The 25377-nt window shown below is 44.8% G+C and overlaps 1 protein-coding gene across 1 annotated transcript in view; it reads left to right on the top strand.

Annotated features, from left to right (window-relative positions):
• Nucleotides 1-14722: 14722 nt before the first annotated feature.
• lsm14a (LSM14A mRNA processing body assembly factor) overlaps nt 14723-25377 on the top strand; it is a 42123-nt gene continuing 31468 nt past the window's right edge. Inside the window, exon 1 of the mRNA XM_033035912.1 lies at nt 14723-15056. Within this exon, the coding sequence (XP_032891803.1) occupies nt 14936-15056 (121 nt within the window). The 5' untranslated portion in view covers nt 14723-14935. The remainder of the gene's footprint in view (nt 15057-25377) is intronic.

The following is a 25377-nucleotide window of genomic DNA, read 5'->3' as shown; positions in this document are numbered from 1 at the left end:
CCCTTACATGTTTTTCCTATACATGCTCAATTTTTGTAAGGTGTCCTTGAGACTCTTGAAAGGCGCCCATAAATAAAATGTATTATTATTATTATTATAGGAGTGAATTTGCTCTAACTCCGCTTTACGACTTGAAAATTGTGCCAAAAACTTGGTACTCTTGTATGTTGTCTCAGTGTACTATTCCTACATACCTATTGAATATAAGGAGCTTATGTATAGTAATACTTTTACTGAAGAGAATGCAGAAAATAATTTCTCTCTACATCATTCGGTACATGTGGCAATAAAGTACCATTGAACCAACCCAGTCAGCAGTGAAGTCAATCGCCACCAGAGGGCAGCATCCACCCATTTCACCCTCTCACTGCTCTGCTTTTCAATGACTGGCAAAGTGGAGCCAAGCACCTGGAATTCTGCTCCTGTTGATAGACATAAAATGTGTCTGAACAAGGGTTTTGACCCAAAACGTCACCCATTCCTTCTATCCAGAGATACTGCCTGCCCCGCTGAGTTACTCCAGCGTGTCTATCTTTGGTGTAAACCTTCCCACACACTGTATGCTCCTCTGGATCACCTTCACTGATTCCTCTGGCATTAGATAAGAACACGTAAATGCTGATTGGGAGAGGTCGTCAGCGGATAAAGAGATGTCTGGCAAGTGGGAGGCTTTTAAAAGTGAGATAGAGTTCAAAGCCAACATATTCCTGTCTGAGAAGGGTTTCGGCCCGAAACGTTGCCCATTTCCTTCGCTGCTGCACCCGCTGAGTTTCTCCAGCATTTTTGTGTACCTTCGATTTTCCAGCATCTGCAGTTCCTTCTTAAACACTGTTCCTGTTGAGAGTGAAGGGCAAAGCTGGCAGGTTTAGTGAACCCTAGTTGATGAAGGATATCAAGTTCTGGTCAAAAAAAAGAAAGGTGTATATGTCAAGTGGATGCTGCTTGGATCAATCCATCCCTTGAGGGGAGGAGTACACTGAAGTGGGAAATAACATGAGCAAAAGTGGAAGGTAGACAAACAAGCTGGAGAAACTCAGCGGGTGAGGCAGCATCTATGGAGCGAAGGAATAGGCGACGTTTCGGGTCGAGACCCTTCTTCAGACTGATGTCGGAGGGGGGGGGGTGGGAAAAAGAAAGGAAGAGGCGGAGACAATAGGCTGTGGGAGAGCTGGGAAGTGAAGGGGAAGGAAGGAGAAAGCAAGGACTACCTGAAATTGGAGAAGTCCTGGAGTATTGTGTGCAGTTGTGGTCCCCTAATTTGAGGAAGGACATTCTTGCTGTTGAGGGAGTGCAGTGTAGGTTTACAAGGTTAATTCCCGGGATGGCGGGACTGTCATATGCTGAGAGAATGGAGCAGCTGGGCTTGTACATTCTGGAGTTTAGAAGGATGAGAGGGAATCTTATTGAAACATATAAGATTATTAAGGGTTTGGACACGCTGGAGGCAGGAAACATGTTCCCATGTTGGGGGAGTCCAGAATCAGGGGCCACAGTTTAAGAATAAGGGGTAAGCCATTTAAAACGGAGACGAGGAAACACTTTTTCTCACAGAGAGTTGTGAGTCTGTGGAATTCTCTGCCTCAGAGGGCGGTGGAGTCAGTTTCTCTGGATGCTTTCAAGAGAGAGCTGGATAGGGCTCTTAAAGATAGCAGAGTCAGGGGATATGGGGAAAAGGCAGGAACGGGGTACTAATTGGGGATGATCAGCCATGATCACATTGAATCTGCACCTGGACATCGAACTGCTTGTCTTTGGTTTCTGTGTCACCTCGAAGGGCCGAATGGCCTACTCCTGCACCTATTGTCTATTGTCTAAGTCAACGTTCATACTGCTGGGGAATAAACTACGAAGACCAGGCAAGGCCCTGAAGACACGAAACGTCGCCTATTCCTTCGCTCCATAGATGCTGCCTCACCCGCTGAGTTTCTCCAGCTTTTTTTGTCTACCTTCGATTTTTCCAGCATCTGCTGTTCTTTCTTAAACAGAGCAAAAGTGGAGATGAGATAACCCTGATAGGCACAGTAAAGGAGAATCTGAAGAGACTACATAAGCATATTAACAGCAAAAGGGGAACCAGGAGAGAATAGGGCTCCTAATGGATCAATGTGGTGATCTATATGTGGAGCCGCAGGAGAATGGCGAAGTCCTCTGCCTCCGGACTGCAGGGCCCGCCAGGTCTTTTGCCTGGCCGCGCCATGTCACCGAATACTGGACCAATTGTTGACAAATGCTGTATCGAATGTATGCTGACTGGTCCCATCAGGGGCAAGTAGGGACATTCCAATGCACTGGGACACAAGAGACTGCAGAGAGGGGTGGACACAGCTTTACAACCAGCCAAGAGCTATTTAAGTCATGAGAAAAACAGAAAGTGCTGGAGTAACTCAGCAGTCAGGCAGCTGTGGAGGGAATGGATAGGTTTCATTTCGGGTCGGGATCCTTCTTCATTCTTGTCACGTATGAACATGACGATTTTTGACGATCCCACTCCCAACCCAAAATGGCATTGTCAATTCCCACCAGTGATGCTGCCTGATCCACTGAGTTCCTCCAGCACTCTGTGTTTGGTTCAAGACACCAGCATCTGCATTTTCATGTGTCCCCTTGGTTTAAGGATTAGAATGCATTCTTTGTCTCCGGGATATCGTTCATTTCATAAGCATCAGACAACAGGCTCAATGGCTAAACACACAACATCAATACTTAACATTCCTTGCAATTACTTCATGATTTTCTAAAACCACTGTTACTGAAGCACTCTTTTAATGGTATGCAAGAAATGTGTATTGCGATCAGTTCTCTAGTACTGGCACGGTATTTACACAGCTAATCCTACATTCAGACGCCAGACTGTTTTTTTTAAATTTGTGCACTAATCTGCTGTGCGATTAGGGCAGCTATGTTATACACAATGTATTTAGAGAGCCATTCCATCAACCCTAGGTAACCGTGCATGTAATGAAACACTGCCCAAGCATAACCAGCTGATATTTCTACTACAAACCCACTGACTCCCATGGTTATCTGGACTACATTTCTTCCCACCCTGCTTCCTGTAATGACTCTATTCCCAATTCCTCTGTTTACGCCGCATCTGCACCCAAGATGAGCTGTTCCAAACCAGGGCATCGGAGATGTTCTCATTCTTTAGGGAACAGGGGTTCCCCTCTTCGACTATAGATGAGGCTCTCACCAGGGTCTCCTCTATATCCCGTAGCTCCGCTCTCACTCCCCATCCCCCCACTCGTAGCAAGGACAGAGTCCTCCTTGTCCTCACTTTCCACCCCAGCAGCCGTCACATACAACAGATAATCCTCCGACATTTTTGCCACCTCTAACAGGATCCCACCACTGGCCACATCTTCCCATCTCCTCCCCTTTCGGCTTTCCGCAGAGACCGCTCCCTCCGTAACTCCCTGGTCAATTCGTCCCTTCCCCCCCAAACCACCCCCTCCCCTGGCACTTTCCCTTGCAACTGCAAGAAATGCTACACTTGTCTCTTTACCTCCCTCCTCGACTCCATACAAGGACCCAAGTAGTCTTTCCAGGTGAGGCAGAGGTTCACCTGCACCTCCTCCAACCTCATCTATTGCATCTGCTGTTCCAGGTGTCAACTGCCTTACATCGGTGAGACCAAGCTCAGGCTTGGCGATTGCTTCACTCAATACCTCCGCTCAGTTCGCATTAACCAACCTGATCTCCTGGTGGCTCAGCACTTCAACACCCCCTCCCATTTCGAATCCGACCTTTCTGTCCTGGGCCTCCTCCGTGGCCAGAGTGAGTCCCACTGCAAATTGGAGGAGCAGCACCTCATATTTTGCTTGGGTAGATTACACCTCAGCAGTATGAACACTGACCTCTCCAATTTCAGGTAGCCCTTGCTTTCTCCCTCCTTCCCCTCCCCTTCCCAGCTCTCCCACAGCCTTTGTCTCCGCCTCTTCCTTTCTTTTCCCCACCTCCCCCCTCATCAATCTGAAGATGGGTCTCGACCCGAAACGTCGCCTTCGCTCCATAGATGCTGCCTCACCTGCCGAGTTTCTCCAGCATTTTTGTCTACCTTCGATTTTTCCAGCATCTGCAGTTTTTTCTTAAACAGCTAATATTTTCCTCCTTTTGTATTATTTTTGGTGTTTTATTTTGCAGCCGAATCACCTCAGCTAATGGCTCACTTCACTTTTTAGCTTGGCGCAGTGGGGCAAGTATGCAGTCAGCACAACAAGAAGCGAGTTTGGTATTCCGACAGCGCATGCCCAGGTCATAGGTCACTGGATATAAACATTCTCAGCAACTAATTCTCAGCAGCTGATACCGCTGCAATGTATAGACCTGCGTTTCATCCGTATTCAGGATCGAACCCGGGTCTCCGGCGCTGCAAGCGCTGTTGAATTGCTACTGGACCGTCCGCTCCTGAGTGTCCCATCCCTGTCCGGGGTGGCCGGAGATATCCGGGGTGACCCTGAACTGACGAGACTCCGGCCCGGAGCAGTGGCGGCCCCAAGCTTACAGCCAGTGCGGAGAAGAAGTGCTAACTCCAGCTCAACTGCTCCAACTCCCGAGGAACCCATCCCCAACGGGCCGTGGACCGTCAGCTGCACTTCTCGCCTTATCCAATGGCTGTCGGTTAACCCCCTCAGTGCCGGCGAAAGCTGAGCACCAGTCATCAATGGGGATACACACAAAATGCTACTGTAACTCTGGAGAACGGTCTCGACCCGAAACGTCACCTATTCCTATTCTCCAAAGATGCTGCTTACCGCATTTAGTTACTACCGCATTTTGTGTGTATCCCAGTTGATGACCGGTGCTCGACTTTCGCCAGTACCCCCATTCCTCAGATTAAATAATTTTTTACACATAAATTATGAATAAAGATTAGAATTTATACAGTTTATTCGGCCAGCGCTTCGTTCGCTTTTTCTTTATCACGAATGACCATTGACAAATCCCATGATTCCTTGCATTTTTCGGAATACCGAACTCGCTTATTAGGAACCAGCCCAAGCATCCCATCACACTGGCAACCCACGATCTGAAATTCATTCAAGTGAAATAGAACTGCAACTGTGCATTCCAATTCCCTGCAACCATCTTCCTTGTTTTGCATCAAGCAGCTCCTTTACTTTTAACTGACCAACCACAGCAGTCTCTCACGCACCTTTGCTTGAGAACAATGGTTTAGGTGTCAGGTTTATTATTATTGTCATGTGTACCGAGGCACATTGAAAGGCTGTTTTGCACGCTATCCAATTAGATTAGATAATGCTATACATAAGTCAAACTCAAGTACAATAGGTGAAGCAAAGATGAGGATACAGAGTGCAGAATATAGTTCTGACCACTGTAGCATATCTGCTGGATAGGACAGAGGAACAAGGAATTGTGGAATGGCTTGAAAACAATCTTTGCATCTTCAAGCACCACCCATTCTCTGTTAATGATTAACCACGTGGCAGCATTCTAAATAAGAGAATTATTTAGAAACATGGAACAGCAGATGCTGGTTTACAGACGGCCCATGTTGTCCCTAATGGTTTCCACCTTTTCTCTGTTTCTTCTTTTACCCTTAATGTACTTCGAGAGCACACTTGGATTTACCCAAATCCTGACCGCCATTGTTTTTTCATGACCCTTTCTGGCCGACCTAACTTCCTTTTTAAATGCCTCCCTACACATTTGTTATGACTCTTTTCAAGCATTCCATGTCATTAGTTTTCTATACCTGTTATATGCTGTTTTTCTATTTATCTAACCCATTGTACTCCTTCACATATTGGTATTGCTTTTTTATTATAATTTTGTTATTCAGTGAACAGCGTTGTTTTTGTGTGCTAGTCAAATCATACTGTACAATCAACAATACACAAGTATTACGGGTAGAGCATAGAGAAAAATACTAGAGTGCAAAATATATTGTTATAGCATTGCAGCATTAGTTCCAGAGGAAATTTTCCAACGTCGCAATGAGGTAGTGCTGGAGCAACTCAGCGTGTCTGGCAGCATCTCTGGAGAACATGAATAGGTGATGTTTCTGGTCGGGACTTAAACTTGATTTCAACCGCACTCACAGGTCGGTGAATCCAGAAACGAGCTGTACTTTCGGGCAGATAAAAAGCTATGGGGTAACAACACGCAGAGCTGGACCCATTACAGGGCGGAGGCTACAACCGACTGGCTAACGCTTTGGGTAGCCGCGACAACTGTAGTGATTCCAACGTGAGGATGTGCGATCAGGTTAAAGTCTGTTGGGTACCTGCAGATTGTGTGATAGTTGGAACATTTTGTCGCAGGAATGTTAACCGATGGTACACAAAAATGCTGGAGAAACTCAGCGGGTGCAGCAGCATCTATGGAGCGAAGGAAATAGGCGACGTTTCGGGCCGAAACCCTTCTTCAGACCAAAGATCCTCAGCTATAAGATCTTTGCTTCAGACTGATAGGGGGTGGGGTGGGGGGGGAGAGAGAAGGAATGAAAAAGGGGAGGAGGAGGAGCCCGAGGGCGGGGGGATGGGAGGAGACAGTTAACCGTTGTGTTGATTAATAGGGTCAGGGCAATACGCTGAGACTGTGTGTATAGAACAAACTAAGTCTGTAATCAGCATGAAGGGACCCGACTAGAAACATCACCTATTCATGTTCTCCAGAGATGCTGTCTGACACGCCGAGCTACTCCAGCACTTTGTGTTTTTTGCTGTCTCTGATGTGAAACCTGTCTTGGTCGTTACAGGACGTGGTTAACTAATTGTGTCACTGCTGTACCCTGACAGATGGTGGTTCGTGATCAACTTCTAGCAGTCCAGATGCATTACATTGTTGCGGGGATTGTCCCATTCTGCGACAGCACGGTGCCGAAAATGTTCCTGTCACTTAATTTGTGCAGACGGTCTTTGTAAGGCAATAGGGGTGTCGATATCGTCAGTAGTTTGAGACTAGGGGACAAACTCAGAAGTGAACCATCTGAAAAAGTATCCCGTCCCTAAACGTTACTTGTCCTTTTCCTGGCCCACTGAGTTCCTCCAGCACCGTGTGTTTTGCTGAGAGATAAGGTAGTCGGTTGAGGAGAGCCGCAAGAGGAACTGATGTTGGTGGTTATGAGGATAGTGGTTATGGGGACACAGCAGCAAAGGCAGTCCCAGAGTAAGATAATAAATGATCTAAAATAACAAGCTGCTTCATTCAATACCATCAGCAAATGTCGAATAAAAAAATATGAGTCGCAACGGGTTAGGTTGGAAGATGTTTACTAATACCAAGGAGGTTCCGCAAGCTGCAGCGGGGTCTGCCGCTTCCTACCAGCCCGTTGACAGTGCGAGGCAGGGGAGCGGGGGCTGACCCCAGGCCGAGGGTAGCAGCCGTGTCCCGGTGGCGGCCAGTACTGAGCGTCTCCGCACCAAAGACTTGGCTCCGGGCAGTGGACGAGGACGATAGCGCCAACCCGCTACCGGCCCCACGACCGGCCAGCTGCTAGTCGAGCGATGACCACAGCTCACTGCCCGCCTTCTCGTCCACTCTTTGACGACCGACCAACCAACCGCCATCTTCCTCTGCTGGTGACTGCGCATGCTCATCCCCGCCCACAGCCGCCTGGCGCGACTGGCGCCCACGTGACCCCAGGGCTGAGCGCGCCCCTGTCACCTGATGCGGAATTGGAGCGCCACCCCTGTCACGTGTTGCTGTTTTGGAGCGTCGTCCCTGTCACGTGTCGCGGGATTGGAGCCTCGCCCCTAGGTCAAGTGAGGTCCCGCCCCGGGAATCTCGGGCACGTGGGGGGAAGCAATGAGCATCATGTCCCAATTCTCCAATCTGTCCCGCTGCGTCCCATGCACTTTCTTTAATCTCCATTTTCTCTGTTGCTGGATCACCATGTTCTGCATTCTGATTATTTTCTCTTTTGCTCTACCTGTTGTACTCATGCATGGAATAACAAGGAAGTGCAGATGCTGGATTATACCAAAGAAATACACAATATACGCTATGCGTACAGTTTTGGTCTCCTAATCTGAGGAAAGACATTCTTGCCATAGAGGGAGTACAGAGAAGGTTCACCAGACTGATTCCTGGGATGTCAGGACTTTCATATGAAGAAAGACTGGATAGACTCGGTTTGTACTCGCTAGAATTTAGAAGATTGAGGGGGGATCTTATAGAAACGTACAAAATTCTTAAGGGGTTGGACAGGCTAGATGCAGGAAGATTGTTCCCGATGTTGGGGAAGTCCAGAACAAGGGGTCACAGTTTAAGATTAAGGGGGTAATCTTTTAGGACCGAGATGAGGAATACATTTTTCACACAGAGAGTGGTGAATCTCTGGAATTCTCTGCCACAGAAGGTAGTTGAGGCCAGTTCATTGGCTATATTTAAGAGGGAGTTAGATGTGGCCCTTGTGGCTAAAGGGATCAGGGGGTATGGAGAGAAGGCAGGTACAGGATACTGAGTTGGATGATCAGCCATGATCATATTGAATGGCGGTGCAGGCTCGAAGGGCCGAATGGCCTACTCCTGCACCTATTTTCTATGTTTCTATGATATAACTTTATTTATCCCAGGAGGGAAATTGATCTGTCAACAGTCATAAAACACAAAATACATGAAACATGAAATTAAAGTGACGAGTGGAAAGAATTGGGGATGTGCAAAGATTGGGGGGTGGGTGGTGGTCAGTCAACCCCACGGCAGAAGGGGAAGGAGTTGTATAGTTTGATATTCACAGGGAAGAAGGAGCTCCTGTGGCATTCTGTCCTGCATCTTGGTGGAACTTTAAACGTTCAAACTTTTGTTTGTTTGAATGACAATAAAAGGCATTATATTCTATTCTATTCTAACCAGTCTGTTGCTGAAGGTACTCCTCAGGTGGACCAGTGTGTCATGGAGAGGGTGAGCTGTATTGTCCAAGATGCTCTGCAGTTTGAGGAGCATCCTCCCCTCCAAAACCACCTCCTATGGATCCAACTCCAACCCCAGGATAGAGCCAGCCTTCTTGATGAGTTTGTTAATCCTATTGGCGTCTGCAGCCTTCGCCGTGCTGTCCCAGCACACAATAGCGAACAAGATGGCACTGGCTACAACTGCAGCATCTTGCTGCAGACGTTGAAGGCGCAGAGCCTCCTCAAAAAGTACAGCTGGCTCTGTCATTGTTGTACATGTACAGTTTCTCTTGATGTACAATAGACAATAGACATGTGCCTCAGCCTTCCTGGACCAGTCCAGCTTACTGTCCAGGTACAATCCTAGGTATTTGTACTTGATGGAGACAGGGGACAGGGGTGTTCCTCTCCTCCTAAAGCCCACCACTAACTGGCTTCCAGGTTTATCCAGGTGAACATAGGAACGATGGAGCTGGTGGATGATGGCATTCTCAACCCCCATCTTTGTTTAGTAAGGGAACTGCAGGGGGTCCAGATAGGGTTTAGCCAGGGTTCGCAGATGAGTGAGCACCAGCCTCTCCAGGGACTTCATGATGTGTGAAGTCAGCGCCACCGGTCTGTAGTCATTGGAGGAGCTGGGACGTGTCCTCTTTGGTACAGAGACCAGGCAGGATGTCTTCAACATCACAGGAACCCTCTCCGGGCTCAGACTCAAGTTCAAGATATGCTGGAGTATTCCGTGCAACTGGCTGGCACACGCCTTGAGTACCCTAGGGCTGACACCATCGGGACCCATGGCTGGAGTAACTCAACGGGTCAGGCAGCATCTCTGGAGAATATGGATAGGTGATGTTTCAGGTCAGAACCCTTCGAACAATGCCTGGTATGATATTTCCGGCTCGCACCTCTCGTCCACTTTCTCCCCTCTATTACATTCTGAAGAAGGGTCCTGACCTAAATCACCATCTACCAATGTCATCCAGAGATGCTGCCTGACTTGCTGAGTTACTCCACTCAGTTATTGAGTTGTTTTTTTGTAATGCTATGATTTGCCTGCAATACAACTATGTTGTATATCACTGTATATCGTACATGTGACGATAATAAACCCATAGCAAAATAAGCAGGTGCTGACTTGGAGCTCAATCTCAACACCAGCATCACCTATATCCTGCAGCTCAGTAAACCAAGTAGGTTTGACCTTGGTTCTGGAGTAGAGGTGAAGTAGATAGAACAGTATCCTATTAGTCCTATAGATTAGATCCATTCCAGTAATAGCCCTGTCCCATGGTGCAAGTTCATTTCAAGAGCTCTCCCGAGTTAAAAAAAAATCAAACTCGTGGTAAGCACGGAGAATGAACGTAGCGAGTACGTCAAAGCTCGGGGACGTCTCTTAGCGCTAACGACAGGTACTTGGGAAGACTCGCTAACGGCAGGTAAGCATGGGATGACTCGTGAAGATTTTTCAACATGATCAAAATGTCCACGAGAGCCCCGAGTACCACGAGTGGCCATTACCGTAAATCTACGAGTTCGAATCAGGGCAAACTCGGGAGAACTCTTGGAATGAACTCGTACCGTGGGACAGGGGTTTAATAATCGTGTTGAGGTGCAGAAGTCCTTCATAAATATTTGAGAAAGGTCTTGGGGAAACGACAAGCTCTTCTGCAGACAATAGTCTGCACTGAAATTGGGTTTGCCGTGAATCCCTTAACTAAGAGCTCAATTTACATGGCATTATGAGGCTGTCGTAAACTGGAGAAAAATTTGAGTAGGATGCTCCACGGTAGATGAAAGCAAAGTGATGAAAGCAAAGTGAGGCTGAACAAAGTGAGGCTGAACAAAGTCAGGCACAATGGTTGATGTTACTCCCTGTACTTCTCTTGGAGTTGACACAACTTACAAACTACAACAGCCAAGGCATTGTGCATGCAAGTGATGTACACGCAATTCGTGGATTTCCCATGCTGCCAGCAACAGAATGCAGGGGACTAATTGCTCATTCCTGGATATTCCTGGGAAACCCGGAAGAGTCAGCAACTCTGCTGAACTCTGTACCACCCTAGGTATCTTCCCCTGCAACCGCAGGAGATGCAACACTTGTCCCTATACCTCCTCCCTCAACTCTGTCCAGTGACCCTGACAGTCCTTTCAGGTTAGGCAGAGGTTCACTTGCACCTCCTCCAACCTCATCTATTTTATCTGTTACAATACAATACAATACAATACAATTTATTGTCATTTGAGCCTCAGTGAGGCTCAAACGAAATTCCGTTTCCACAGCCATACAAACAAAGACAATTCCTAGACATACATACAATTTAGTTCACACAAACATCCATCACAGTGAACCCACTGTGATGGAAGGCAAAGTATTTTCTCTCCCCGTTCTCCATGTCTCTCCCGATGTCGAAGCCCCAGGCGGGCGATGATAAGTCCCACGGCCATCCTAGGCCGTGCCGGGCGATTTACGGCCCCGCTCCCGGTCTAGAAGTCTCGAAGTTGGAGCCCCCGGCGGGCGCTGGAATGTCCCACGGCCATGAAGCCGTGCCAGGCGATGTATGACCCCGCTCCAGGTCGTTCCAACCCCGCGACACGGGCTGGAGAAGTCGCGTTGCGGGAGCTCCGGGAAGCGGTCTCTCTCTCCCCCCGGACCCGCGAGCTCCCGATGTCCCAGTCCACCGGACCTGGGGCTGCGTTGCTGGAGCCTCCGAGCCCCAGGAGTCGAGTCGCAGCAGCGAGTCACCACCGCTCCTCGCGCTCCGAGGCCGGCCAGCCCCACGATGGTGAGTAGTCCGCAGCTCCGCAGCTCCGCAGTCTCCCGAGCCCCCGGGTCGTTCAGGTTGGAGGCCGCTCCACAGTGCTAGGCCCCAACGACAACGGAGACCCGACAGGGAAAAGGTCGGGTCTCCCAGACAGGGAAAAGGTCGGGTCTCCCAGACAGGGAAGAGATTTTAAACGGTTTCCCCCTGCTCCCCCCCGCCCCCCACATATACACATTCAAAACCAGTGTTAAAAAACACCAAACACTACATTTAACTAGACAAAAAACAAAAAAAAAGACAGACAGGCTGTAGGGGCCGCTGCAACGGGTGAGTCGCGCCGTTCAAGATATGAACTCTTATACATCGGCGAGACCAAACGTAGGCTGAGCGATCATTTTGCTGAATACCTTTGCTCAGTCCGCCTAGACCTACCCAATGTCCCGGTTGGTAAACACTTTAATTATCCTTCCCATTCCTAAACTGACCTTTCTGTCCTGGGCCTCCTCCTTTGACAGAGTGAGGCAAAACGCAAATTGGAGGAACCGCATCGCATATTTCGCTTGGGTCATACAACCCAGTGGTATGAATGTTTAAGAAGTAACTGCAGATGCTGGAAAATCAAAGGTAGACAAAAATGCTGGTGAAACTCAGCGGGTGAGGCAGCACCTAAGGAGCGAAGGAAATAGGCAACGTTTCGGGTGGAAACCCTTCTTCAGACTGTGGTATGAATATTGATTTCTCTAACTTCAAGTAAACTCTGCATTCCCTCTCTCTCCATTCCTCCCCCACCCAAGTTGCACCAGCTTCTCTTTCTCACCCTACAAACAGCTAATCTGCAAACTACAACAGCCAAGGCTTTGTGCATTCAAGTGATGTACACACAAGGCGCGGATTTCCCATGCTGCCAACAACAAAATGCAGGGAGCTAACTGCTCATTCCTGTTTTCTTTATCATCATTACTCTTTTGCATATCTTTCATTCATTGTTCTATAATCTCTCTACATCATCGTCTATATCTCTCGTTTCCCTTTCAGGTAACTTTCAGTCTGAAGAAGGGTCTCGACCAGAAACGTCACCCATTCCTTCTCTCCATAGATGTTGACTGGCCCGCTGAGTTACTCCAGCTTTGTGTATCAATTTTCTGATGAATATCAATTGTACAAATACTTTCCATCAATCCACATCCACCCTCAGAAAGTAAAAATAATACCTCCAGGGTTACACAACTGTTGGCAGACTTATTTCCCTCCTGGGATGAATAACATTCTATCGTATCGTATATCCCTTCTTTGTTTAGTTTAGTTTAGTGATACAGGAAACAGACCCTTCAGCCCACTGAGTCCATGCCATTGATCACCCATTCACACTAGTTCCATGTTATCCCACTTTCTCATCTGCTCCCTACACACTTGGGACTTTTTTTGTTTATAGGGATCAATTCACCTACAAACCCAGACTTTTTTTGGATGTGGGAGGAAACCAGAACACCTGGAGGAAGCAAACATGGCCACAGGGCGTGTGCAAGCTCCACTCAGACAACACCTGAGTTTCTTCCTGTACAGGGGTTTAAAACCTGAGAGGAATCAAAGAACACAAGAAAATACGAACAGGAATTGGCCACCAGCCCCCTCAAACCTGCCCCACCGCTCAATATGACCATGACTAACTTTTAATTTGCCAGTTCTCCATGGGGGAGGAAGGGGGTTGAGGGGGGAGATCAAAGGTGGAGCCACTGTACTTTGTAACTTTGTCAGCGCCGTGTGTGGCCACTATTTGTATACCTTGTGTACGCAAGCAAAAAATGTCACTGTGCCTTGTCACATGTGACAATAAAGTATTCCATTCCATTCTTACAATCCAAATACATCATATCTGCTGGCATTCCCTTATCTATTCGACCTGTTACAACCTCAAAAATCATCAGTATTATAGCATTTTCTCCACTTCTAATGTTCATATTTTCACACAGTACAGATGTCTTCGACCCATCAAGTCTATACTAACTCAGAGCAGTCCCATCAATCCTGTATACACATCCCCTGCAACCCATTTTCCTGCAACCCATTTTCTCTCGCATATCAGCTCCCTTTCTGATTCTTCTGTCACCCACCTCCATTAAGGGATAATTTAAGCAGCCAATTAACCTACTAGCATGTCTTTGGGAGTGAGTGGAACCAAAACACCTGGAGGAAACCCTCATGGGCCACAGGGAGAATGTGCAAACAGACAGCTCTGAAGGTCAAGATTGAGATTGGGGGCCTAGACACAAAGTGTTGGAGTAACTCAGAGAGTCAGGTAGCATATCTGGTGAAACATGGATAGACGGCTTTTCGTGATGGGATCCTTCTTCATGCTTGTCAAAGTCTAAAGGAGGGTCCTCACTCAAAATGTCACCTATCCATGTTGAGCCTGAAGGGTCGCGATCTGAAACGTAAACATATCCATATTCCCAGCGATGCTGCCTGACCCACTGAGTTATTACAGCAGTTTGTATCTTTTTGCTGGAAACCATCATCTGTCTGCCGAGACATCTATCCTGGTTATTTCCATGCTTTGTATACTGTCATTGTGGAGATTGCACGTTCTCCCCATGCATGTGTGTTTCTGCTAGTTGATCCCAAAGACCTGCGGATGAATTGGCTGCTGTAAGTTATCCTAGAATTAAGGCAAGTAGGAAAATAATTTAAAAGTCCATGTACCAGCATAAAATCAGAAACACAAACCCATAATGTATAGGATAATGGGACAGTTGCACACGGCAGATTGAATAGCCTCCCAAATTCATTTACTTCATAAACTTGTAATATTGTGCCTGGAAAGTTTTTTGTTAAACTGTCTTTTTCTCGCAAAATAAGTTAAAACACCAATTAACGAAAGAAGGGTCTCGACCCGAAACGTCGCATATTCCTTCTCTCCATAGATGCTGCCTCACCCGCTGAGTTTCTCCAACATTTGTTGTCTACCTTTAAAAATTAAAGAGCAATGAATGTCGCTTTGCATTGAGCTTCACCAGACTTTCCTCCAACTTAGACCTGTAAAAGGGCATGTTTATTAATCCACGACTGTCTTTCGAATAGCTGGACTACCTGGGATCAGATCAAGAGCCGCTTGTCAGGGTTGCAGTGCTGTTGTGGCGGCTGGCTGTGAGGGAGGCCCGGCCTGCTCCCTGGGATTTGAAGGCCGCCATGTTGGCCGCTGTCTGAGCAACGTCACAGAGCAGGGAGAGTGAGAGGAAGGGACGCCGATAATCGGCGTCCATCTGTTGTTCCACCAGCTCGCAGAGGGCCGGTCAGCGCACGGCGAGCACCATGAGCGGCGGCACTCCGTACATCGGCAGCAAAATCAGCCTCATCTCGAAGGCGGAGATCCGATATGAAGGGATTCTGTACACCATCGACACCGAGAACTCCACCGTCGCTTTGGCCAAAGGTAAATGGCGCAGAGCGTGAGGCCCGGGCCTAGTCACGGCCTGCACCAGGCCCAGCTCACAGAGCCCGCCTTACAATTCCTTCACACTGCAGGCAGTTACTCCAGAGACCAGAAGAAATGCCGATTATCGTTTATTTTACTCTCGAGTTTAGCGAATTAAAAAAAATATTTAAAATGGCGGGTTTGTCAACAAGATCCTGTGTTCCTTCACTTGCATTTCATTTTGTCCCGCTGCGAGTTTTATTATGTTCTGATTTCTTGTCGTTTGCATGATTACGTGTTTTACAAATGTATGATTTGTTGTGAATGTTTTGAGGATTGGGTGAGTTGGTTTAAACGTAATCTCCATCCACACGAACAAAACAACTTGCTTTACTTTTGTTTATATCCTGTCAAACTCATTACTTCGTGGCTTCTGAATCTTTCGGACTACTTTTTAAATCAAATGTACTGCACCTCTACGATTCGTATTCTAAATTATACCCGCGGGTTATCTTGATTTTGTTCTTGAGAAGTGAATTACTTGGACATTTGTGCACAACAACTCCGCTGAAAAGCCAAGACTTTGCAGCACCATTAATTTGTATTTTTTTGTAAGAAAAGACCACAGGGTGTTGTTTACAGTTGTAAACTAGCTTTCAAAAATGTTTCAAGTTTTTTTTTTACTATTGTTGGCAATAAGCTAGTTTCTGATTTCTACCTTCTTAAAAGAGCAGTACCAGAAAAAGAGTTGAACTTCAGTGTGATCTGCGAATAAATTGTTGGTTGGTTTCTGAAAGCAGTTTTGTCTGCGAATGTTTTGTTTTGGAGGGGGAAGGTTTGTCATTTGATTCCAATAGATAATAGACCAATGCAATTATGTATGTTATCTGATTATCTTGTTTATACACCTGTCCGATTTTACATCGAAGGGGTTGATTTTTATATTGGTCCAACGAGAAGACTTTTGGGTTGATTGCTTAGCGCATCCTTTGTACTCTACCCTTTTGATTTTCTTTTGGTTCGTAAATCCCATCATATTTTGCCTGGCATTTTCTTTGTAATATCTCAATATGTAAACAAATACAATTTAAATGTAACTTTTAAATGAGTAGTGGAACTCAAACAGACCATTTAGTCCAAATGATTGATACCTATGTTTGCACATTGCCTCTCCTCCCCACACCCTCTCAACACCTGCTTTCCCTATCATTTTTTGCTCTGTAGACCTCAAGTACTCCCTGTGGCATAGAGTTCATATAAGTAATTCTTTGGATATTTTTTTCTGAATACCCTGTATTTAGTTTAAGAAGGAAATGCAGATGCTGGAAAATCGAAGGTAGACAAAAATGCTGGAGAAACTCAGCGGGTGAGGCAGCATCTATGGAGCGAAGGAAATAGGCAAAGTTTCGGTCGAGACCCTTCTTCAGAAATGCTGCCTCACCCGCTGAGTTTCTCCAGCATTTTTGTCTAACCTGTATTTAGTCTTGTTCCTGATTTTGAAGTTCACTGATATATCCCATGGCTGTGTAATTGAACTCTTTCATGTTGGAAAAGTACTGAGGCTCTTACCTTTTTCTGTCAAACAGTCTTGGAGTGCATGTTTAACCATCACCTACCTCATTAAGCCTCACTGGCACCATTTCTTAAAATGTTCGGTCAACAAATGCTATATTCTTGCACTGGTGGCCACAGTGAGAGCGACCTGAACCTGTTGTCCTCAAAGAGCTTAAACTACAGTCCACTTTGAAATGTTTAAGAAGGAACTGCAGATGCTGGAAAATCGAAGGTACACAAAAAGGCTGGAGAAACTCAGTCTGAAGAAGGGTTTCGACCCGAAACGTTGCCTATTTCCTTCGCTCCATAGATGCTGCTGCACCCGCTGAGTTTCTCCAGCCTTTTTGTCTACCGTCCACTTTGAAATGTTGTAGATATGGCACAGTGCACCTAAGAACAGCTTGTCCATTTCCCAAGCATTTTTTTTTGTACGTACTTTGAGAGGCACTCCATTGCTGGAGTTCAAGAGTGTTGGTTTGAGGGAGAATTTTAGTGTTTGCTTTATGGAGGGTGTGGAAGTTATATGAAAACTTTCTAACAACTGACTATAAAATGATTGAGATCTGAAATCTTGCAACCTGTTTGCTGCAAAACAAAACAAACTGCTGGAGGAACTCAGCAGGGTCTGCCTCTTGCATTTGAATCTTAAGCTAGCAGTTGGCACTAAGTGGTTATGTGGGCTGAAATGTTAGAGTAAATGCAGGTCTGTCATGTCTGGTTTATTTGCAAGTGATACAAGTCTATTTTACAAATACACTGCTAACGACAGCAGATGAAAAGCAAAAACCTTAATGTTGGAAAGCTGAAATAAAAGCAGAATGCTGCACATACTCAGCAAGTCAAGTAGCATCTGTGGAGAGAAGAAACTACAAACATCTAATGAGTGATGATAGACTTGAAATATAAATCAGTTTATTTTTCATTACTTTGAGCATTTTATTTATGTTGGTACTTTTAGTAAAACTAGTTCCCGCTACTCGCGTTCATGAATGACATGAATGGCTTTGATGACATTGCACTTGGAGGATATATTCCTGATCTTCCAAGCTACATTGTTAGGTCCGGTACACTACTTTATCAGCACTTTCTCTGTAGCTGTAATACTATATTCTGTACTCTTGTTTATTTACTCTTTTGCATTACCGGGTGCTCGTGCATGATATAATTTGCCTGGATAGCACGCAAAACAAAGTTTCTCACTATCTCGGTACCTCTGGCAATAATAAACTAATACCAATAAATCAATACCAAGACCAGTGTTCACTGTAGTTTAGGGTGTACTTTTCTTGGAACAGGTGGAACTGAAGTCCCTTGGATAGCACCAAAGATGGAACGTTGAGTAGAATGAGCCTTTCTTTGGGGATTATAAGAACAATTCTAGCACTAGTGTAGCCTTGGGTAAGAGCTTTTCCATTCTGAACACGACGGATGACTGAAGAAGGGCCATGACCCGATATGTCGCCTGTCCATTCCCTCCCCAGTTGCGGTCTGAGTTCTTGAACCTCTTTTATTTTGATCAAGATTCCAGCATCTGCAGTTATTTTGTGTCTCCATGACAGATTTCTTAACTTGGTGAATATGGCTCTTTGGAATTGTTTGCTTCAAGGGCTGTGGATGCTCAGCTTTTGAAAATATTCAAGGCTTGGATCGATAGATTTTGGACATGAAGGGAATTAAGGTGTGGGGTGGGATTCGGTAAAAAGATTGTGGTTGTGAGTCATCTATGATCTTTTTGCAGCTTGGTCAAGTTTTATTTATTGTGTTCTTGCATCTGATACTGTGTTCTATTTCCCAAAAAAGTAAGTGTTACAAATTCTGAAGCTTTGCTTAAATTTGTCTTTTTTTTTGCATTATGTGTTGCCAGACCATGGCATAGTCTAGCCATGCATCAAATTTGCCTGAACTGCTGAGTTACTCCAGCACTTTCCCCCCTTATTTGTAAACTAGCATCTGCAGTTCCTTCAGCCCAAGTTGTCCATGGTGAAATGGTTGGCGTACTGGGCTAATCCCATTTTGCCTGCATTTGGCATTTTGCCTTCGTATCCATATATCTTGAAATGTAAGTTGAAATTTGAGAATTTGAAATTTGTTATGATATCTGCTTCTATAGCTTCTTCTGTCAACTCATACCAGATACAAACTTCCTTTGAGATAAAAGTTGCCCTGAGGTTCTTCTAAATCATTTTCCTCTCACCTTTAGCTTATGCCCTCCAGTTTTGGAACACTTTATCATTGGAAAAAGCCTGTGAGCTTACACTTTTATCCATGCTCCTCATGATTTTGTATATTTCAATAAGGTCACCTTCAGATTCCTACACTCCAAAATAAAGTCCCAGTCTATCCTGCCTCTCCCTAATTACCCTACACACTAGGTTGATAGTTTTTATTCTGAATTAGGGTTCAGGATGTCATTAAAGCATGCAATGGAATTAACACTTGAGATGTACGTGACAGCCAATGAACATTCCCAACACTAATCAACTCTCCTTAATGCTCTAAACACAAGGAACTGCAGGTGTTGGTTTGCTGGAGTCCGAAGAAGGGTACTGACCCAAAACGTCTTCTACAGTGCCCTCCATAATGTTGGGACAAAGAGCCATCATTTATTTATTTGTCTCTGTACTCCACAATTTGAGATTTGTAATAGAAAAAAATCGCATGTGGTTAAAGTGCATAATGTCAGATATTAATAAAGGCCATTTTTATACATTTTGGTTTCACTATGTAGAAATTGCAGCAGTGTTTACACACGGTCCCCCCCATTTCAGGGCACCATAATGTTTGGGGCACATGGCTTAATAGGTGTTTGTAATTGCTCAGGTGTGTTTAAATACCTCCTTAATGCAGGTATAGGAGAGTTCTCAGCACCTAGTCTTTCCTCCAGTCCTTCCATCACCTTTGGAAACTTTAATTGCTGTTCATCAACATGAGGACCAAAGTTGTGCCAATGAAAGTCAAAGAAGCCATTGAGAGACTGAGAAACAAGAATTAAACTGTTAGAGACACCAGCTAAACGTTAGGCTTACCAAAATCAACTGTTTGGAACATCATTAAGAAGAAAGAGAGCACTGGTGAGCTTACTAATCGCAAAGGTACTGGCAAGCCAATGAAGACCTCCACAGCTGATGACAGAAGAATTCTCTCTATAATAAAGCATAATCCCCAAACGCCTGTTCAACAGATCAGAAAAACTTTCAGGAGTCAGGTGTGGATTTGTCAATGACCACTGTCGGCAGAAGATTTCATGAACAGAAATACGGAGGCTACACTGCAAGATGCAAACCACTGGTTAACTGCAAAAATAGGATGGTCAGGCTACAGTTTGCCAAGAAGTACTTAAAAGGGCAACCACAATTCTGTAAAAATGTCTTGAGAACAGATGAGACGAAGATTAACTTATATCCGAGTGATGTACAAGAGCAAAGTATGGAGGAGAGAAGGAACTGCCCAAGATCCAAAGTATTCCACTTCGTCTGTGAAACACGGTGGTGGGGGTGTTATGGCCTGGGCATGTACGGCTGCTGAAGGTACTGGCTCACTTATCGTCATTGATGATACAACTGCTCATGGTAGTAGCATAGTGAATTCTGAAGTGTATAGACACATCCTATCTGCTCAAGTTAAAAAAAATGCCTCAAAACTCATTGACCGGCGGTTCATTCTACAGCAAGACAATGATCCCAAATATACTGCTGTGATGGTAATTTCAATCCTTTCCATTGTCATTACTACGTTGGCAGGGGGGAGTGAAAGGAATTTACGCAATTGATGATAAAAACGAATCTTCCAATCGTTATTTCCATTTAATTGCGGTTGTTGTAAATACAAAGAAGTGAACATACCAGATCCTCTTTATTCTTATACAAATTGTAGCTTTCCGTTCTTATTATCTGAACTGGTATATTCCTTCTCTCCTGCTCACTCCAGTCGATCTAACCACTTCCGGTGGTTTCGCTAGCCTCCTCCAATGTATGCCATGCCCATCTATGTATCAAAATCCCATCCCCAAGTGTACAAAATAATTCTGCAAGAAATATCTAGACAAAATAATAAAATATGCTAACAATAACTAGCTTAAGCAAGAATGGCCCCTACACTGCTAAAGCTAAAATACGGTCAATTCTTGAGTGGCCAAGTCAATCACCAGATCTGAACCCAATTGAGCATGTCTTTTATCTGCTGACGAGAAAATTGAAGGGGACTAGCCCCCAAAACAAACATAAGCTAAAGATGGCTGCAATACAGGCCTGGCAGAGCATCACCAGAGAAGGACACCCAGCAACTGGTGATGTCCATGAATCGCAGACTTCAAGCAGTCATTGCATGCAAAGGCTATGCAACAAAACACGAAACATGACCACTTTCATTTACGTCACATTGCTGTGTCCCAAACATTATGGTGCCCTGAAATGGGGGACTATGTATTAGCATTGCTGTAATTTCTACAGGGTGAAACCAAAATGTATAAAAATGGCCTTTATTCAAAATCTGATAATATGCATTTTAACCACATGTGATTTGTTTCTATTACAAATCTCAAATTGTGGAGTACAGAGGCAATTAAATAAATGATGGGCCTTTGTCCCAAACATTATGGAGGTCACTGATTCTGTGTTCTCCCGACCCACTGAGTTACTCCAGCACTTTCCAATGCATGACTTCTGGTTACCGACTCACTCTTCCATCATAATCTCATGATTTTGATGACCGTTTTTAAATCTTCTATTAGTCACTTCTCAAAGAAGAAAATATTAATTTGTTTCCCAATTATCCTGTCATCATGTTGAACATGTGTATAACCCCGAAAGTCTTGATGGTCTTGTTAACGTTAGATCTTCATTCTAGCTGAGGCTGAACGCGTTTGTTTGTTTGTATTGTCCAAGTTTGCAAAGCAACTTTCTTAAACCTTAACTAACCTGTCTTGCCAATTTGTAGGAATGTGGTTATTCCACCATCTGCAATTATTTAAAAATAGAGTTAATGCAGCATGGGAACAGCCCCTTCGGCACAGCCTGGTATTGGTATTGCATTATTAGTGTTGCATGTACCAAGATACAGTAGAAAGCTTTGTTTATGTGCTATTCAGTCAAATTATACTAAACTTGAGTGAAATAAATCCATACACAAGTATAATAGTTCAAAGAGAAAAATATCAGAGTGCAGAATATAGTGTTTATAGCATTACAGTTACAGAGAAAAATTGCAAGGTCCATGATGAGGTAGTTTGGTAGATTGGAACTGCACCTTAGTTTATGGCACCCCTAACCTGATTTGGTGTGTGTTCCGATGCGTCTCCTTAAATTCTCCCGTATCCTGCGCCCCATGACCAAACCTGCTTGTGTTGACTTGTTCCTTCAGTGTCTTTGTGCTCTTAGCTGTGACTTCAATTAAGTTTTAGAGTTAATCACAGTCTGTCATCTGCCTTTTTTCAGAATCACTGCTTTACATAGGTTACAATCTCAGTGCAAATGCCCTTACTTAACACCCAACGTTACTATTGCTGTGTGGATGGTATGTTGGAAAGTGTCTGGCCTCATGCTTGGGATGATTCCATCCTGTTCAGAAAATGTCTCCTTTCCTTACCAGTGATGTAGGCAAGGAACTATTTTTTTTAGAGGCCAGAGAGTGGGCATCAATAGAGTGAAGGGTCCCATTGTCACTTGAGGTTACCTTGCTGCATGCACACAATGCTGTGATTGCTGGAGGCAGTTGTTTTATTTCTATTCAATTAGTCTTAGCACGTACACCATGCTGCCCAGTCTAGCAGTTATTGTCCAAGTTTAATATGGGCACCTTTTTTGACTGTAGCAATTTCATGTTCTTCGTAATTGTTTAATGCAAGTAGGCCTCTACACAGGGAAATTTACTATAGTCTGGTGTAAGAATCAGGGTTTGGCTAGACAGGAATAGAATGACTGCTCTCCTTCCTTGAATCATACAAGTTAACTGGTGGCTTATCATGGCAATCTTTTCTGAGACTGATTTTATTCTCAGATTGTTTTCAAACTAAATATGTTCTGACTGCTGTGGAATATGAATTTGTGGTCTGTTGATTCACAGTCCAAAAACCATGGGAGCCCATGCTTCTTGCAGGCAGAGTTCAGTTACTAACAATGGCTCCAGGCTCATGGGGGGAAATCACTTTTGAAACATGGGGGACACACAATTTCCTGGCGGCCCGATGACGTGTGCATGGATAAAAATTAATAAATAACATGGGTGAATGAGGGACTGTACCTGCACGCCAGGAAGCCCGTGCTCGCAGTCCGGAGCCCTTAATGACCGTCCGATACCCGTTTAAATCTTTCAAAAGCTACAAGGTGATAAATAACTAAATAAAACAGAAAAAAATAAAGGCAAAGAGAAGAACTAAATAACCTTGGAGGTAGAGAGGTAGAGAGAGAGAGAGAGAGAGACTTTTCACAAACAAACAAAAACATACATAAAGAAACTACCAGCTACCTTTATATTGGAGACTAAACTGGGACTGAAATTGAAATAAGCCAATTTGCTTTTCCCCTCTTCTGTCATAGATGAGACCCTCACATGTGTCTCCCCATTACCCCACAGCTCTGCTCTTGCTCCCCCCCCCCCCCCCGACGCAACAGAGACGGAGTCCCCCAAGTCCTTACCTTTCACACCATCAGCCTTCGCATACAGCACATAATCCTCCAACATTTTCACCACCTCCAACGAGATCCAACCACTAGCCATCTCTTCCCATTCCCACCTTTCTGCTTTCCACAGAGACTGTTCCCTTTGCAACTCCCTGGTTAACTCATCCCTTCCCACCTAAACCACCCTCTCCCCAGGTACCTTGCCCTGCAACCACAGCTCAGTCCATCTCGATGTGATCTCCCAGTTGCCAAACACATTAACTCCCATTTCCACACTGACCTCTCTGTCCTGGGCCTCCTCCATTGTCAGTGAGGCAGAATGTAAATTGGAGGAACAGCACCTTATATTGTGCTTGGGCAGCGTACAACCTAGTGGTATGAATGTTGATTTATCTAACTTCCAAGTAACCTTTGCATCTCCTTTCTCTCCATACCACCCCCATCCTAGTTGTCATACAAGCTCCATTGTCAGTGTGAGGCCCAGCACAAATTGGTGGTCTGGTTGCTAAACACTTTATCTCTCCCTCCATTCCCACACTGACCTTTCCGTCCTGGGTCTCCTCCATTGTCAGAGTAGGCCCAGCGCAAATTGGAGGAACAACACCTCATATTTTCCTTGGGCAGATTACACACCAGCAGTATGAATATTGACTTCTCTAACTTCAAGTAACCCTTGTTTTCCCTCTCTCTCTCTCTCTCTCTCTCTCTCCATTCCTCCCCCTTCCAAGTTCTACGACCAGATTGACTATCCCTCTGATTACATTGTATCTCTGTTTGCTTTGTTGTCACCTTCTCCTAGCTAACAATGGTCTATTCTACATTTTCCTTGATTTGCATCTCTTTTGATCTCTTACACTTCCTTATCTCTGTAACTCCCTCTCCCCTTACGCTCAGTCTGAAGAAGGGTCACTACCTGAAACGTCACCCATTCCTTCCATCCAGAGATGCTGCCTGTGCCGCTGAGTTACTCCAGCATTTTGTGTCTATCTTCAGTGTAAACCAGCATCTGCAGTTCCTTCGTGCACATACTAGTTTCACTGTCGACCTGTTGAGTTCCACTGTCTGTTTAGTTTGTTATCACCTATCCCACAGCCAACAATGAACTATTGTGGCCTCTACATTGCTTTGATTATCATATCATTGCATATCTTCTATTCATTTGTCCTAAGTACCGTCTACATCCCTTGTTTCCCTTTCTCCTGGCTCTCAGTCTGAAGAAAAGTCTCGACCCAATACGTCACCTATTCCTTTTCTCCAGAGATGCTGCCTGACCCGCTGAGTTACTCCAGTTTTTTTGTGTTTGTCTTTGCTTTTGTCTATGTTGTCTTCTGATTATCTTTTTAGGAACGATTGTGTTTTCAAAAAAAAACAAAACAACTGCATCATGACCAGTAAAGGGGGGATTAGTGTGTTAATTGTTCATTGGGAAGTGAATTTTTGTGTAAAGCATTGTTGTGGATGTGCTATTTTATAAATATTAAAACTGTTTGCTAAAGTAAAATATTCCAGATATTTGGAATCTGCAATAACAGAAAAAATGTTTGGGAAACTCAGTAGGTTAGGCTGCATTAATGGAGCGATTGCGTGAATGTTTCTGTTCACGGTCACTCACCGAGAAGTAACTCCACTGAAAGGTCATTCATTGACTGACACGTTGGGTTGCATTGTGTTGACTGTCCAGCTAGTCCCAAAGTGAACACTGGCATTTAGCTGCTCCCTCCCATCTGTCAGTCTTACTGCAACCTGTCATGCTGGGGTAGTCGCTTGTGAGACCTGCCTTTGGATCAGAGACTTTCCAATGGGAATTATCAACTTGGGTATTAGGATGGATAATCAAATTGGATTTCATTTACTTCATTGTTTTTAATGATTTAACATAAGGAAAAAAAAGATGCATAACTCAGTCATCCAACTGTTTGAGAAAACTTCAGTCTTCAAGATTATAGCTGATCTTCCACCTGAGTGCATTGTCCTGCACTTTTCTCACATGCCTTGATTACTCTAACATCAATAAATCTTTTGAATGAACACATGAGCCTCCACAGCTATCTGAAATACAATGATTCACCATCGTCTGATTGTAGAAATAACTCAATCACTGTCATGGAACTTCCCTCTTATTCTGAGGTTGTGCTCTCTGGTTCTAGACCCCTTGTGCAGTCAGGTGA

The sequence above is a fragment of the Amblyraja radiata genome, chromosome 17 (genome assembly GCF_010909765.2).
Source record: "Amblyraja radiata isolate CabotCenter1 chromosome 17, sAmbRad1.1.pri, whole genome shotgun sequence".
NCBI lineage: Eukaryota > Metazoa > Chordata > Chondrichthyes > Rajiformes > Rajidae > Amblyraja > Amblyraja radiata.
Note: the sequence above shows the minus strand (reverse complement) of the source record. Positions and strands in the feature narration are given on the sequence as shown.